A 17,349-nucleotide genomic window follows, 5' to 3' on the forward strand; every position below is an offset into this window, starting at 1 on the left:
AATACATCGTTATAATCAATATGAAAATCACTATCTGTAGTAAAATTTTCATAATTTTCTGCGGTGGGTCGGTAAAGGAAATATAAGCCAAAATATTTTTGAAAAAAATATTCTTTAAATAATCCACGATTTTTTTAAAAAAATATTCTTTAAAAAATCCACTATTTTTTTAAAAAAATATTCTTTAAAATATCCACTATTTTTTTAAAAAAATTTTCTTAAAAAAATCCACGATTTTTTTAAAAAAATATTCTTTAAAAAATCCACTATTTTTTTAAAAAAATATTCTTTAAAATATCCACTATTTTTTTAAAAAAATTTTCTTAAAAAATCCACGATTTTTTTTTACAAAAAATATTCTTTAAAAAATCCACGATTTTTTTACAAAAAATATTATTTAAAAATCCACGATTTTTTTAAAAAAATATTCTTTAAAAAATCCACGATTTTTTTAAAAAAATATTCTTTAAAAAATCCACGATTTTTTAAAAAAAAAATATTCTTTAAAAAATCTACGATTTAAAAAAAAAATATACTTTAAAAAATTCACGATTTAAAAAAATATATACTTTAAACAATCTTCGATTTAAAAAAAACTCGATTTTAAAAAATTTTCTTTAAAAAAAAACACGATTTAAAAAAGACATACTTTAAGAAATCCATGATTTAAAAAAAATCTTTAAAAAATTCACGATTTAAAAAAATATACTTTAGAAATACTTAAAAAAAAACACGATTTTAAAAAAATTGTGTAAAATTCCACGATTTAAAAAAAATATTGCTTAAAAAATCCATGACACGTGATACAAAATCAAAACTACGTTTGACATTAAAATTATTGATCTAACATTATTGTGATTTGAGTTTATTTGTATTTCCAATCACAATAATCTATTTTGACAGCAAACTGAATAGCCAGGTGGGCTTACTGTCCGACTTTATATAGACTTTTCGCAATTATTTTGGTGGTGACTTTGGCATTGAGAAGAGTTAGAAATAGAATTCTTTGAATTTGAATAATTTTTCAAACTTTACTTTTTGAATACCTAATGATCTTAGTACGAACTGAATGAGCTGAAATTAATTTGAACTTTTTCGCTATTGATAGATCTCTTATCTAGCCGCTAATTAAGAAACAAAAACTTTTCTACCCAATTCGAAATTATGCTCAATCAAAGTTACATCCATCCACTGACAACAAACTCACCTGCACTGAATCCTGAAAACCATTTGTGACAGTGACAGGTTTCACAGAGGGAGATTCTTCCTTATCGGCCATTTTTTTCAAAGGCAATGTTTCATAGGTCTAAGAGAGAAAGAAAGGGGGTTTTAATATTTCTTGGAGCTATCAAATCTAAAATTCTTAAGAACCTACTTGGGTGGATATGGTTTGTGGTGGTGGCGATGTGCCAATTTCTCTAGCCTGAGATTTGCGAGACTCCTCAACGTGTCTTTCAACACTGGCCGATTTACTACGTCTAGCAGAAGTACCACATGCTGTTGATACCTTGTTGTTTGATTTCTTTGCTGGTGCCACAGCAGATGTAGATGATGCTGATTCAGCTTTGCGTGTTACCTCATTGGCTGTGGCCTGTATATTTTCATCCAATGCCGCCCAAATATCTTCCACAGATTCTATGACAAATAAAAGAAAACAACGTCAAAATTTGTGTTTAAGGATCAGGGTGTATTTGTTGTTGTTGTTCTTGTTTTTTGATGCTTTGTTGTTATTAATAATGTTAATGTTGTTGTAATTGTTGTACATATTACAATTTGTATTAAAAAATGTTACTAAAACTAATGAAGATCATTGATAAGTAGTATTGAGTCAGTAAATTTGAAGAAGAAGAACTTAGGGTGTGAGATGGTCATGGGATGTGTTGTGGATTTTTGTTTGTTTTTTTTTTGTTTCTGTTTTTGTGGTTTAGCTAAATTTGGTGCCTTCCAAAAATGAGATTCTCCTTGGCCTACCTTTCTTTTTTAGTGTATTAGTAGAGGATGTTGTTGTTGTTTCGTTATTATTTGTTGTTGTTGTGGTTGTTGATAAAGATGCAGTTGATACGGATGTTGAATTCTTGGCGAGTATGGGTTTGGCCTTTTCATTTGGTGAAGATGTTGTTGTTGTGTTTTCAGCTTTGGCCATACCAGTTTTTTGTTCCTTTGTTGTAACCGGTTTAACTTGCTTGGGTGGGGAAACAGATTTCGCAACCAATTTTGGAGGTTTACTGGGGGTCTTACAGCAAATTGTGCAAATTTTAATATTGGGCTCATTGACAAATGTGCAAAATTCGCATTCCCATTCCTGATCAGGTGTGGAGGGTGGTGGTCCCAAGGAAACAGCATCTTCATCTTCTAAGGGCACATCAAGTTCTGTGCCATTGACCTCACCATTTTCTTGTACAGGTTGTACGTTATTAGTTTCATGTTTTTCTTCTTGTGTTTCGGCGTTCGTAAGTTCTTGCTGGTTTTGTTCTTCCTCAACTTCTTCTTCTTCCTCCTCCTCTTCTTCATCTTCTTCTGCTTCACTTTCAGTAGCTGATTTTTCAGCGGGGATTTCCTCCTTCTTCTTGTTGTGACCTACAGGAGTTTGAACTGCCATAGAGTGTTTTTGTTTGGGCGGTGATTCACTTCTTCGCTTGGATTTTGTTTGCTTTTGTTGTTTCAATGATTCTTCTTTGAGCTTTTGTTCAATTTTGGCTTGCACCAAAGCCCGTGTACCCGAACCCTCAGAATCTAAATCAGAATATATACGATTTGGTGCCGGTTTCTGACGTGGACTATTAAATCCAGAATCTCCCGAACGAGTGGTGTTGGTGGAGATTTTTCTACCAGGCGCCCAATCATTGTGTACCGATTTCGCCACAGAATCCCTACGTTGACTACGAACTCGCGACCTTTGTTGACCTGAATCGAAATCTTCTTCCATCTGTATTTGTGAGGCACTTGACATACGTCTTTGCCTGGTTCGAGACATTGCTGAACGATTTGAAACCATGGAACGGCGATCATCTTCATCGGAATCCTCATCATCGGTGGCCTCATCATTGTGATAACTGGCCCGTTGCTTTCGCCGTAATGTGACAGATTTGCGACTTAATGCAGGTGAGGCCATGCGAGATCCGGCCCGTGAAGCAGCTCTTGAAGCCGAGGGAGGCATGCCAACTAAACCTGGAATAAAAAAACAAATTTAATTAACCGAAAATATTTGTAGCTGTTGCTGTGTGACACCCACCTGGATTCATAACTGGCATTCCCGGCATATATGACTGGGCAAACATCTGGCCCATCATGCCTCTTTGATTCATGAAAACGGGCGGAGGATACATGCCACTGTGTTGTGGAGGCATCATGTAACCTGCACCCACATTCAGTGACAGATTTGACCGATTCAAATGTTGTTGAGAACTCAATTGATTGCTCCAGGGATCATGATTCATGTGCATGGGATGTGGCTGGCCCCAGTTACCCTGCTGGGAGTGATTGCAGTTGGCACAATTCAATTGGGCCATGGATTGAGCCTAAAAAGGTAAGAAATGTTATTTCAGTAACCCTTCAATATTTGAATATTTATTTTCTCTCTCACCTGTTGCATGGAGTTATTGGACCAGCCATTATTCATAACCGGCGGCTTGCGACTGGCCTGATTCAAATTAAACACCGATGACGACATGCCGCGCTGACCCAACTGATTTGCTCTTTGGGCCGCCAATTTGTGATGCTGCAGGGCCAACTGGCGCTGGTGGAACAAATTGAAACTTGAATCGTCCGTTAGATCAAGATGAGATGAGTTGATACCAGATGACATGCTGCCGGAACGAAAATGTGATGGCGATTGTGAAATGCTAGACCACTGATCAAATGCATTATGATTCTGTGTTGTGTGTCCAGGCCGAGATGAGAGACGAGACGACACGACATCCCACGGGTACATTCCATTACCAAAACACCAACAGCACAATAGACAATCAGGCGGGGACACACAGTTCAAGGGAGACGACCACAAACACCATAAAGAGACGCCATGAACAATAATTGTTTGTGTGGGTGAGGTCGGGAAATGGGAAAAGAGACATTTGTTATGAATTTGAAATGAGAAGGAAATGGTGGGAAAATATACGAAAGACAAACACTTTTCTCTCACATTGAAATTGAAATATACGAGTAAATGTGTGAGAGAGAGAGATTGAGAATGAAATAATATAACTCTCCTATAGAATGTTTACCTGTTGCTCACTGCCATATCCGCTGCGATCTCTTTCCATTTGCTCTTTCTGTTGACGATAGCGTTGCTGCAACATCTGCATGCGATCTAGTGTGGCATTTGCTTTGTTCTTTATTTTCTCCAATACCACCGAAGGCGGCCGTTGTATATTGTCAAATACCGATTTGGGTGTAGTACAGCGTGACGATTCACTGGGTGTGGTGGGTGTTTTTGGTGTTTCGGGCAGAGGACGATTTAAAATGCTCAAGCCACGTTTCAGAGAGCCCACACGTTCATGCCAGGAGGCATTTTTCATAGAGGGTGTGGGTGAAGGCGGTACCACAGGCAGGGCTGCAGAAACGACCTATTTGAAGAAAAAAGTAATTACCAAAATGACCAAAGAATTGTTTTCAAATGCTGTTTATTTCACAAAAAATTTCAAATGGATGTATTTTGAAGCTGGTACAATTCGGGAGGCGTATGATAAGCAAGCAAATCTTAGTTTTAAAAATGATTTTTGTTTTGTTTTATTTAAGTCGAATAACACGAATCTGTTCTTTAGTTAAACGAACCACGAACGAAAGCCAACGCTATGTATGTCGTTTAGCAAATCGTGCAGTAGCGTACCTGATCCTTGCGTTGCATGAGTGGTGTCATTAGACCGCGTTTGTTGCGTCTTGGTGGTGCAACCGGTGGTGTGGGTCCAGGTTGTCCGGGCAGCTGTTTTGGTGGTAGTGGTGGGTTGCTTTGTTCCAAAGTCTGAAATAAAAAAAGAAATAGAAATGAAAGTATTTTTAAGGCCAATCAGGACAAAAATGTAGATATTTTATGAAACTTTTTAAAGTGTTAATATTTTTAGTATATAATTAGAGACTATCTGAGCAGTAATATTTAAACTCTTTTGTAGATAATTTATTTTCTATAGTTGGAGGGCCTTCTGAAAGACTTCTATACATACTGAAGGCTTTCTACGAACCTTGTAAAGGTTTTCATTTACAAACAGGAGGCCTAAAAAAGGTCATCCTTGATTAAAGAAGCACCCTTTCTATTACGAAGGGTCTCTAGAAGCACCCTTTCTATTACAAAGTGTCATAGAAGCACCCTTTCTATTACGAAGGCTCTCTAGAAGCACCCTTTCTAATACGAAGGGTCTCTAGAAGCACCCTTTCTAATACGAAGGGTTTCTAGAAGCAGCCTTTCTAATACGAAGGGTCTCTAGAAGCAGCCTTTCTATTACGAAGGGTCTCTAGAAGCACCCTTTCTATTACAAAGGGTCTCTAGAAGCACCCTTTCTATTACGAAGGGTCTCTAGAAGCACCCTTTCTATTACGAAGGGTTTTAAGAAGCACCCTTTCTTTTACGAAGGGTCTCTAGAAGCACCCTTTTTATTACGAAGGGTCTCTAGAAGCATCCTTTTTATTACGAAGGGTCTCTAGAAGCACCTTTTCTATTACAAAGGGTCTCTAGAAGCACCCTTTCTATTACGAAGGGTCTCTAGAAGCACCCTTTCTATTACGAAGGGTTTTAAGAAGCACCCTTTCTTTTACGAAGGGTCTCTAGAAGCACCCTTTTTATTACGAAGGGTCTCTAGAAGCATCCTTTTTATTACGAAGGGTCTCTAGAAGCACCTTTTCTATTACGAAGGGTCTCTAGAAGCATTCTTTCTTTTACGAAGGGTCCCTAGAAGCACCCTTTCTTTCAGAAAGGGTCTTTAAAAGCACTCTTTAAGGGGTTATAGAAGCACCCTTGCTTTCAGAAAGGATTTATAGAAGCACTCTTTCTTTCAGAAACGGTTTATAGAAGCACCCTTGCTGAAAGAAAGGGTGCTTCTAGAGACCCTTTTTGGAAGCACCCTTTCTTTCGGAATGTCTTCTATCACAGAATAAGCTTTGAATTGCCAGTCAAAGGAGCAACGTTAGAATGTTTTACTTTAGAGGCTTATTAGTTGACAAGTAGAAACAAAGGGATCAACCGTTTACAAAAAAAGGTAGAGACTAGATATATAGAAGGTCTATCCATAGAAGGCAGACTATCTTATATCCACAGCGGATGCTCAGAATGTTTTTGTCTAAGGTTGCCATAAAACGTCTTCGAAGATATTCTATGTAGTCTGAGAATACCTTTTCTTATAGACAAAAAGTCCTCTAAAGATTTTTCTATAAATAAAATAGATCATCTAGAGTTCTTTAGAGGATGGGAAATCTTCATTGTCAAAAGGGAACGTAAAGAAGGTTATGTAAAAGGCATTTAGAATTCTGTTTGTTTATAGAATGATCTTCTATATACCTTGAGAAGCCCTTCTTTTATTGATAAAAGGCCATCTAAATGCTTTTCTATAAATAATCTACATCATCTTGAGATCTTCTGTAGATGGGAGATCTTCTTTCGAACGCCTTTAGAAAGTATTTTGTTTTAAGATAACCTATAGAAGGTCTTCCTCGCACTCTAACGAACTTGTATAGACCTCTGAGGAGACTTCTTTTCTAGACAAATATTCATCTAAAGGTTTTTTATAAATCATTTAGAGATCTTCTATGGATGGGAGATCCTCTTAAAGTCATCATCTCAAGATAAGCATCCCTCAAACCTATCAATGGAAGACATTTATAATATATTCTGTCCATTGAAAGACATTAAAAAAGTCTCCCTTGCGCAAAAGATTAAAAAATAGTCTTAGGTTTATACAAGTTCTGTAGAAGGTCTATCTTCAGCGGACTTCTAGGAAGTATTTTGTCTTAAGAAAACCTACAGAAGATCTTACATCTATGAAATACCTTAAGGATCCCTTGTGTTTATAGAACAGCTTCCAAAGAATTTATATAGACCTTGGAGCAGGCTTCTTCTCTAGATAAAAATTTATCTAAAGGTTTTCTATAAATCACCTAGACCTTGTAGAGATCTTCTGTGGATGGGAGATCCTCTTAAAATCTTTTTCTTAAAATAAACGTCCTTCAAACCATCTTCTAGCGATAGAATGTCTTCTAGATTTCTTCTCTATCAATGAACGAAATTTAGAATGTATTCTGTCTACCTATGTATTCGGTCTATCCTCAGAGTACCTTTAAAATGTCTTTTGCATAAAGAGAATTTATAGGAGATTCTCTGTCTATGGAAAGTCCTTTAGAATGCCCTGTGTTTATAGAACACCTTCCTGAGAACTAATGTAGGCCAGGGAGGAGGCTTCTTGTCTAGATAAAATCTCATATAAAGGTTTTCTATAAATCAACATGACCATGTGAAGATCTTCTGTGGATGGGAGATCCTCTTAAAGTCTTCTTATTAACATAAAATACCTTTCAAACTTCTTATAGGATAGAATGCATGTTTTCTAGAGCTATTCTCTATTTATTATCCATTGAAATTTACATTAAAAGTATACAATGCACTGAAGATATCTTAGGTATATACAAGGTCTCAACAAGGTATTCTTATTTTGTTTGAAGTCCTTATCAAGGCCTTCTAAAGTTCCTCTATAATCAACAAATCTTATAATCTTTATCTGTAGATTGCGACCTTCTTAAGTTTTTATTGTCTGAAAATCTTTTGGAACGTTTCCCACCTTCCCCTCTATGTTTTATTATATTTTTCCTTTTTAACTTACCTTTCTCAAGTGATTTTTACGCTTGGGATGCTTATGGAACATATCATCACATGAGGCACAAAATATTTGTTTTGAACATTCTTCGCACATTACCCAGGGATTTGATGAACCACATAACGTGCATTTCAATTTGGTGTCTGCAATAAAAAAAATATTTTTCATGAAAATATCAACCTTCAAATCCATATCACGTTACATACCTGGTGTCTTTGAACCAGAACTAGCTGACGAAGGCCTCATTGGGGTATTTGAATATTGTTGATTGGAAAATTCAATAACTTCATAATCCGGTTCGGGTTGAGCAGAAGTTTTTGGCGGCAATGCTGGTTGTTTGTTGGGTGCTGGTGTAACATGACCATTTTCTGTGGCCAGGGGAGGTGGTGGGGGCTTTGGGCCAATACGATCACTTTGTTCTGTCTACAAATTTAAATTTGTTCTTCAATACCTTAAAATTATCCAATATTATTTCAATATTTCATACTTACCACCCAGGCTGGCATTGTGCGTTCATTGCGCATTAATAAATTTCTATTATTTGCTTGTAAGGCCATTTCCGTGCTAGAAAAATTTAGATTTTATATGAAATGAAATTCTAGTTCATATTTTCTTTTGCATAGAGTGCCTTTTTTCTGTTTATGAAAAAACAGGAGGCTAAATATTTGGCAAATAGCAGAAACTAAGCGACCAACCGACCAACACTTTACATTAAAAGACAACGTTTAAATGGCGTGTGTATGCGACGACGACAACGACGAATGAGGCAAATGTTATAAAAATATTTCTAAAAACATATGAATATTCTTATTTCTTGTTCCTCTTTGAGGCGAATAAAAATTTGAGATGATTTGAGGTGGAGGAGCAAAGGAGGTGTGAAGCAGAGGAAATGGAAAAATATACTTTGAAAAATTTGCTTTAATATACAAACAAATCATTAAAGGCGATGACAACCCCTTGTTATTGAGAAGTCAATGTATAGATTAGAAATAAATTAAAAAATTGAGAGAATTAAGAAAATGAGAGGCAGCTATGTATTCCTTTGGAAGACAATTTTGTAAGAAAACATAAATCTTTTATTTTATTTCTATTCAAATGTTCCGTTTTAAAAATACATATGTGTATAGAAAAAAGTTTTCATTTGTCATTATGTGAAACATATGGCGTATGAGTAATTCCAATTAACCATACGACACCAGTGATCACCAAACAACAAATGTTAGTATGCTCTGAGAGGGAGTGAGTGAGAGAGAGATTATGGACATATGAAAACAGTAATGCCACCTTGGAGGTTTTTGTTTGATTTAACGATTTTGACTTTGACATAGGAAAGTAGAGAATTTCTATACAATTTATAATAGAAAAGAATGTAGTTTGAAAATATTTTTCATATATGTATATAAATTATTAGGTATTTATTCTTTAATCAATGAAACAAGATGTATAGCATCTACTAATTATTGTTCAGTACAAAATTAAGTGGTTAACAATATTGATCCACTTAGAAGAAGTTTCTTAGTCGGGAAATTACTGTTCATCTGTCCGTTTGTCGATGTGTTCCTGTAAACCAGGTACAGCTTTCATTAATTGTACTGAATTTAGTGCATTTAACGCAGTCCAAATATAAAACGCTGAATAACCCTTATGATATCGATTAAAATGTAGGTATAGTTTAAATAGCCTTGCCATGTATTTAATAAAGTGATCGGTTGAAATTCAGGTATAGCTGTCGGAAACATGTTGTATCTGTTATCTTTTTACAAACTAATTAAATTAAGAACAAATAAGAACGTATCAGGCGGAAATATAGCTTAAGTTTTTCATTTTTTATCAATTCCAGTTGTTCGGGAAGAATGGAATTTCTGACAAAAATATTTTTAAAGAGGATCGTAAGGACCCCCGTTTGTGAACCTATACGAGAACAGCTATTAAACTACAGTTCGAAGACAATTTGTGAACTTTTATTTTGGAGGTCTTAGAAGGAGCGGACCGATATACTCTTTCATTGAATCTTATATCAGATTTGTGAAAATATTATGGTGTGGAAAGTTTTGTAATAGGACTACTAAAAATACCAGCGCACAGTGGTGCAGAAATCGATTTTCCTTGTTAAAATTCGATAGTAAAAGTATTGAAACAACCGAAACCAAAAATTAGGTCAAAATATTGGAAGGTATGAGCATGGTGTGCTCATAAAGACGACAATTTTTTACCAATTTTGGAAAATGAGTCATTTTTGCCATTAAGAAACGTTTCATAAATTAACGTAGCGTTTACATGTAGTGAGGTATTTTATCTTTCTTCAGGTACTAAATGTTATTGAAATTCCAACTTTAGTGGAGTAGAACTTTTAGGGAAAATATGGAACAAAATTTGGTATTCATAGGAAGATGTTCTCTTTCAGCCCATATATATTTTTGTACACTCCCAGTCCCGCCCGTTTAACACTTTTTTTAAATTTATTGTGTAAAAATGTGTGTTTTTTCCATCCCGCTTCCCATATTAATTACCTTTTTTACATAAATCGACATTTTTAAGTATATGAGTTTTATGAAAACCCAAGGAGTATTTTTATTTTTGAACAAATCCGAAATTTTTTTAAAAAAAAAGTTGTATTTTTATGGCTTATTTATTGGAATTTCACCATTTTTAATATATAGGAAGGTATAAAAACTACAAAACCTCTCACATTTTGATAAAAAATAGTAAAAAACTCAAAAGTTTAACTTTGACCTTAAATTCCCCTGCATCTACTAGACCGCATTTGACCGTTCTTTACTCACATGAATTGAAAGCTGATTGTGTTATTTGACGAACAAAAACGAGTTGTGAAAATATCTATATCCGATAAAAAGTTACAGAATTTTTACCAGAAAAAAAAAAACGATTCTGAACCACTGTGCAGCGTCAGAAGGAGTGGATTAAGAAACCTAAATTTTTGACCAAACCGCATATTCCCTTCGAGAATTGTTGTGCTCACTAGCTATTATAGTTGTTTGCTGAAGGGGTTTAAGCTTTTGACCCTTTTCTCAACCCTAACGAACCAGGAAACCTAGACTGAATCAAAAAGAATTTTTTTATTGGAACTCCTACCCTCTATTTTTCCATCCGTCCAGTCGATAACAATTTTTAACCAGTTCATTGTTGTGGTTAAAAAATAAATCCTACCAAAAATTTTGAAAATCGGATCAGATTTCGATATAGGGCTCAAAATCAACCTATGGGAGCTATATCAAAAGTCGATCCGATTTTTCGTAGGATTTGTTTTTTAGTCTCAACAATGAACTTGTAAAAATGTTCAATGATTGTTTCAAAAATACGGCTTTTAGAGAATTTTCGCCAGACAGACAAGCAGTCAGACGGACGGACATTGCTAAATTGACTTCCAATTGTCTGAAATTCATTCAAACATACTTGAGGCCTAAAACCATTATTTCGATAAGGCACATTTTGGCCGAATGAACGTGTGCATAAACACCAAGACCTCGCTTTGCGTCGTTGATACGTACCAAAAACACGACGAAACGACGCAATGCGAATTAAGATGTTTTATGGAAAGCCATTTGAAGTTCGGAGATAAGTTCCATGGAAAAAACATTATTTTTTCTTATGACCACAATTTTAGGTGGAGAAATTATTTGAGGAACAAATTATAGCTATTTTGGTTTAATTCGGTCTAAAAATATAGCTAAAACCGTCAAAATACCTGAAATCGGGCGGTACCGTTATATGAGGGATATAACAGCAATATAGCTAAAAATGTCAGAAATACCTGAAATCGCGCGGTACCGTTCTATGAGGACTATAATAAACGTGGGCCGATGTAGTCAATCTTGAGCTAAGTTCAAACCAAATACACATGTTTACAAAATTTGGCATGGCTAAATCAACATAGAAAATAACCCTATAATATGATCAGCGTAAAGATCATATTAAAGTGTTATTTCAATGCTTTTCAAACGGAAAACAAACTTATTATACCCTCCATACTATGGTGGAGAGTTAAAAATCAGACACTCCAATTTAAACAACGCAACATCGAAAATCGGACGACGCATAGTGAGAATTGGTAGTATCTTAGCAACGATGCAACTTCAAAAACAGCGCAAAGTGAAACGACGCAAAGCGAGGTCTTGGGGTACCCTGGTTAGTCTAACGACTGTGAATATAAATATCGAATCTGAACGATTGTGGATATTCCGAATAAATGTTTAGCTAATAAATTTGATTACGATTAATGCGTAAAAGTGTTAAAATTTTGCGAAGTATATACCTAAAAGAATGGAACGAAATAGTCCATTTTGGAAGAGAATCTCATTTTCGTCACTCCTTTCCTCCAACATTTCAGTTGGTTACCGTGGGATGTGAAAGTTTCAGCCAAATCGGATACCCAGTTCGTAAGTTATGGTGCTCATCAGTAATTTTAACTATTTTTAGTTTCGGTCCATTAACTCAGGAAGTAAAAAATATACCGTCGTAATAAGGGATGCGATGACAACATACTGCGAAACATTCGTGTGCACTCTTTTAGAGAAAAATGTTGAATTTTTGTGAAGTAGGTTCCGGATGGAGAAGACCGATATTGATCGTTTTCGAACTTGATCTAAGTTTGGACAAAATATTACGAAGATCAAATTTTGGGCAAAATCGGTTAATCCGGTCGTGAGTTATCGTACGCTTCAGGCAGTTAGACAGGCAGACGGATGGACATGACTAAACCTCCAAACTCCAAATTTTATGAAACTGATTTCGTCCAAATATACAGCACGGTGTGCCTGAATTAACTTTAAATGAAAGGTGCTTAGACCTGGAAAGTTTTTGCTAATTCTGAAACTACAATGTTTATAGATGAGAAAAATCAAAAACAAAAAAATCTCCGGGCGCTTTTCACATAAATTGCTGTCGATGTTCACATTTTTAGGGTTTTTTTTTAAGTTTTCACGATTTTGCTTGGAAACCGCAGGTCATATCGAAATGGGACTAAATGAGAAATTTCTACAAGATTGGCCTTTATGATATTTTCGTAGGTTTTGTCATTTTTGAGATATAGAAGTTGAAATTGGGAAAATGCACCGACTTTATCAGCTGCTTGGCTTGGTATAATTATCATAAAATGCAACGCCTGGTTTAAGTTTATAATCAGAGGGAATTAGTTTGTAGGAAGACAACATTCTTGAATTAATTAAAGTTTTAAACTGAACCCACATTTTAGCGCATTCAGATTTTCCCAACCAATTGTCTATAATTTGATACTTCTGAATTTCAGTGGAAAGAAACCCAAACTTTCTGATTTTTGCTGACTGATTAATGTAGTTTTTTTTGCGTTTTCCTGCGCCTCCACAGTCTCCTTGCTATTGTTTTACTAAATATTTCAAAATTTTAGAAAAATATGTAAACCCTTTTTTTGTAACTAATTGTTGTTCGTTCGTCTATATTCGTAATAATTTAATCATCAACAGCTTAATCTAATTCTTCGTAGACGTGTTTAATATATACATACATACATAGGTCAAAATTGCTCATTTATAAATCGCCAAGGCGAGTAAATCAATCTACAAAATTTGACAATTCGTGTGAAACGAATTTTTTTACAAGCAATTTGTAACATACGGTGAGTCAATTAAGTATTTTTCCTCTTTAGAAAATTGAAAAATTTCAATAAATTCGTTTAAAACCATCCAATTTGAGATCAAAAAGTGGAATATTTCTATAAAGAGTGTTTGTGGATAGTTTAAGTTCCATTATCTGCAAAAACCGCTTCGAAAGGCTTAATAGTCTTCTAGATATTGGCAAAAATTTATAACAATACCTTAAAAAAGTATTTTGCCTTTTATATATTTTGTGAGAAAATTACATTTTTGTTACACACTAATTTTTAACATATGTATATTTTTTCATCTGAAAAGGCGCGTCTTTATTTACTTTCGGTAATTTTTTTTTGTTGAAAAATAGTACATACTTTTGTGACAAACACTGTTTTTAATGCTCGAAAACGGCTGGATCGATCATCATATATTTGGCTTATTAAGTACCTATTAATCTTGTTTTGAAATAAGGGAATTTTAGAAATATTAACTTAAAAAAATGGTGCAAAACATTGAAATTCTGAATTTGGCAATTTCAATCTTTAACAAAAAATGTGCCCTTTTTGGTCGTAAAACGATGAAAAAATCCCTCATTTAAAGGCAAGATTTTGATGTACGTAATAAGGTCATCATGCCAACAATTTTCAACATAGCTCCATATTTTTTGTGTAACCTTCAATTGGGACGTAACATCCGGTTAAATGCATATTTATGGCTTCAAAATTTAGTTGTCTGCAATTTTGTTTATTCAAAATGATTCGAGAAAGATTTTTTTGTGTATGAAGCGTTAGCATCACTACTCCACAATCATATACATTTATTGTTTATTTTCTTAAGGTGGCTAAAAGAAAACGAAATGAATTATTAGTGCCAATAAGAAAGAGAGTGTGTGTGCGAGAGAAACTAACGTTTTAATAGTCTTTGACAATTAACGGAAATAAATACAAATGCACTTTTCTCTCCCTCTCTCACTCTTTGCATCTCATTTGTATACTTCCGTTATGAGCACAAAGTGCAAATTCTCTAAGGGATGTGGTGCTCTCGGAGAAAATAATATGCATTAGAAGAAGACCTTACTGCAAGGCATTCATAGTTCCAAACTAAGAAATTTCTTGAGAGGCCAAAAAATAATCCAAAGACCCATATTGCAAAAATATTGTTCTATTTTCATAGGCCAAAAATAAATGTTGTCAGCAGCAGTGGCATCAGCAACAACAACAGCAGTTAGAGTAGCATCGCTGAGGAGGAAAATAACAAAAACAAAAATGCACAAATGTATGGTGGCATGTGTAAAGGAACTGGTGGTGTCTGAGGCAGGCTGGCTGGCTGGTGGGTTGGTTGACTGGTCGGCTGCCGGTGATGCTGCCAGTGGTGGTGACGTTAAGAAAGATGACGATGGTGATGCTGATGATGATGCTGCGACTAGTGGGGCTAGTGGCAGTGTAAGTAAGCCCAGGGAGACGTTGTTGTGTTATTTTTGAAATATCGACAACTATTTTTAAATGCCGCACAAAAGAGCAAATTTAAGACTTTTATAGGCAAAAATTTTCACAATTTATTTTTAGATTTCTTTATTTTTCTTAATATTTTTTTAATTTAATTTTTGTTGATATTTAAAAGACTTTTTATATTTTTTAGTTAAAGTTGTTATAGGAGGAAATGACAACGCTTACACTTCCTGTTTCCGTTTTGATCACTTTGATTTTCAAATTTTAACTAATATATGTATATATATATTTTTCTTTTTTATAAATAAATTTCTAATTGTATGGTATCTTTTTCGCTGTTATTGTCGTTGTAATCGATTGAATTTGAATTTAACAATTATATTGTAATAGCAATTTTTTTATTCTTTTTGTTTAAATTGTATACATTTTATTTTTAATGTTTCGGCCTAAATAGCGTTTCTTACATAACTCGCGTGCCGTTCACAAATAAATGAATTGTCGTCCGACTTTAGACAATTTGTTTCTCTTGCTATTCGCACCGTCGATATTTTATTCGTCGTCTAGATCGTTTAACTTCTGCTCACAAACTAAAATTTTGAATTGTCGCCGCGTAACACAGAAGTGTTGAAATTTCATTCTCATTCTCTGGGGCCACAAAAAAAGAAAATAACTAGAAGACGACAACGAAGACCAACATTTCCTTTTGGTCGGTCTATTTGTCAAACGCAATTTTGGCCACAAGAGTGTAACTAACAGCAAGCTGTGAAGGCTGTGTTAGTTGGCTTTGGTGACGCACTCTTTCGTGAAAAATAAAGAACCAAATTGAGATCTTCCTCTCTATATCTGCTCATAATGTCAACCAAACATTGTTGACATTATCCTCAAAGAAGAATGACAACTTTACGAAGAAGAGAAAACATGAAATCCATTTCATTTCCTATTGATCTTGTAAAGAGGAGGCACATCTAAATAAAAAAAAAAAAACAAAACGAAAAGCTGTGTGCGGAAGGGTGTTACTTGATGACGATGATAAATTGAAATAAAAACGGAACGCAGACAAAACCAAGACATTTTGTTTTATTTTCCTTTACCAAAATAGAAAACATGAAGAAAATATTTTGTGAAACAAATCAGCAAAAAACATGCCGCTATTTTGCCAAATTGTTTGTTTTTTATTGAGTTTTGTTCTTTAGTCTCAATTAGCCGCATAATCCCTCTCTCCGCCTGCAGCCAATTATTTTATAGATATATCAATGCCGGAATGACGACATTTTAAAGTCCCGCAAAATTAAATTTAGATTGTTTAAGTTTTATTTTTAGTGTTTTGTTGTTTTGATGGTAAATTTTAATTAACAGATTTAAGGGTGTTATTTGGTAAGGGATTACTTCGTTAAAAAAACAGTTACCATAACTTTTGCTTGAACGATCACGGCATTTGTTTGCAAATATGTTCAAGTATGGGTCAAACAATTTTTTCTTTAAGTGTGATAACCATTTTAAATCATTTTACGGAGCACGACTGAACTGTGGACATAAAGTACATTATATATTGTCATAAAGTGAAAATTCAACACCAACAGCTGAACCTCGATTAGATGCAATAAAAACATACATAAATATAATTTTTCTCTTAACTTAAAACACTCGCTTTGATTCTACTAGGAAGACCATAACCAAAGCTGGTTAACCATTTTCTATCAAAAACCGAAAACGGATTTCACCTAAAACCCCATTTTTAATTTTACCGATAAACCGAATGGATAAACATGTAAAGTATCAGTTCTGCCAACAGAGATTCATCTACGGCATTCATGGCCAGCAGAGAAAAAAGCGACATTTATCCCTAGCACGCGAGTCTAGGCATTTGTGTTGCTAGCGCTAACGTAGATTGTTTGTGTGTAAAACTAATGGAGGTTGTTGTTGTGTCTGCTGCTAATTGCGCTAGCAACAATGGCTTGGCCATCAGGGATCTACGGACAGATCGAAAAGCGGACAAAAAAAACAAGATCCCGTTCCCTAAAAATTATGTATTTAGAGGGTTTTCTGAATTCTGTGGTCTTATTGGACGTCTGCAGGGTTTAAAAGCAAGCATCTAAAAACATTAACATTAGCTGTATACTTCAACCGCTACACAATATTCACACACACGGCTAAATAAGCAACCGAACGCATATTTATTTTTGTACATTTTTGCTTATTTCGTTTTTTGCGCCTAATCTTTTTTTTTTCCTTAGGCATAATCGACAACCACGCTACATATTTATTTTTTTTTTTTTTTTTTTTTTTTTTTTTATTTTTTTATTTATTTATTTGCTTTGCAATTGAAGCCAATTTTGAGGCCAATTTATATAATTACAAAGAATCCACCTAGATATCATAGCTACTCTAAAAACAATTTCATATATATAATTCATCTTAAACCTAGAAATTGGAGATCTAATTATTTTGGTTACAATTATATTCTTTAATTTTTTTTTTTTTTTAAATTCTTCATTACGTCATAGCTACTCCAATTTTAAA

General features: G+C 34.5%; 1 protein-coding gene across 22 annotated transcripts in view; it reads right to left on the reverse strand.

Annotated features, from left to right (window-relative positions):
- LUBEL (Linear Ubiquitin E3 ligase) overlaps window positions 1-15,543 on the reverse strand; it is a 35,405-nt gene extending 19,862 nt beyond the window's left edge. For 4 of the 22 annotated variants that reach the window (XM_073966611.1, XM_073966610.1, XM_073966604.1 and 1 more), the window contains exons 1-11: window positions 15,294-15,496; window positions 8,288-8,360; window positions 8,003-8,219; window positions 7,803-7,939; window positions 4,829-4,960; window positions 4,224-4,565; window positions 3,584-3,871; window positions 3,233-3,518; window positions 1,972-3,168; window positions 1,376-1,635; window positions 1,208-1,306 (exon numbers count right to left, since the gene is read on the reverse strand). In XM_073966611.1, the coding sequence (XP_073822712.1) occupies window positions 1,208-1,306; window positions 1,376-1,635; window positions 1,972-3,168; window positions 3,233-3,518; window positions 3,584-3,871; window positions 4,224-4,565; window positions 4,829-4,960; window positions 7,803-7,939; window positions 8,003-8,219; window positions 8,288-8,353 (3,024 nt within the window). In that variant the 5' untranslated portion in view covers window positions 8,354-8,360; window positions 15,294-15,496. Of the gene's footprint in view, window positions 1-1,207; window positions 1,307-1,375; window positions 1,636-1,971; window positions 3,169-3,232; window positions 3,519-3,583; window positions 3,872-4,223; window positions 4,566-4,828; window positions 4,961-7,802; window positions 7,940-8,002; window positions 8,220-8,287; window positions 8,361-15,054 lie in introns of all 22 variants that reach the window. The other 18 variants (XM_073966618.1, XM_073966609.1, XM_073966605.1 and 15 more) reach the window with 9 other exon arrangements.
- Between the last annotated feature and the right edge of the window lie 1,806 nt (window positions 15,544-17,349).

Source organism: Musca autumnalis, unplaced genomic scaffold (assembly GCF_047663935.1).
Source record: "Musca autumnalis isolate F117 unplaced genomic scaffold, ASM4766393v1 scaffold_2, whole genome shotgun sequence".
In the NCBI taxonomy this organism is placed as follows: Eukaryota; Metazoa; Arthropoda; class Insecta; order Diptera; family Muscidae; genus Musca; species Musca autumnalis.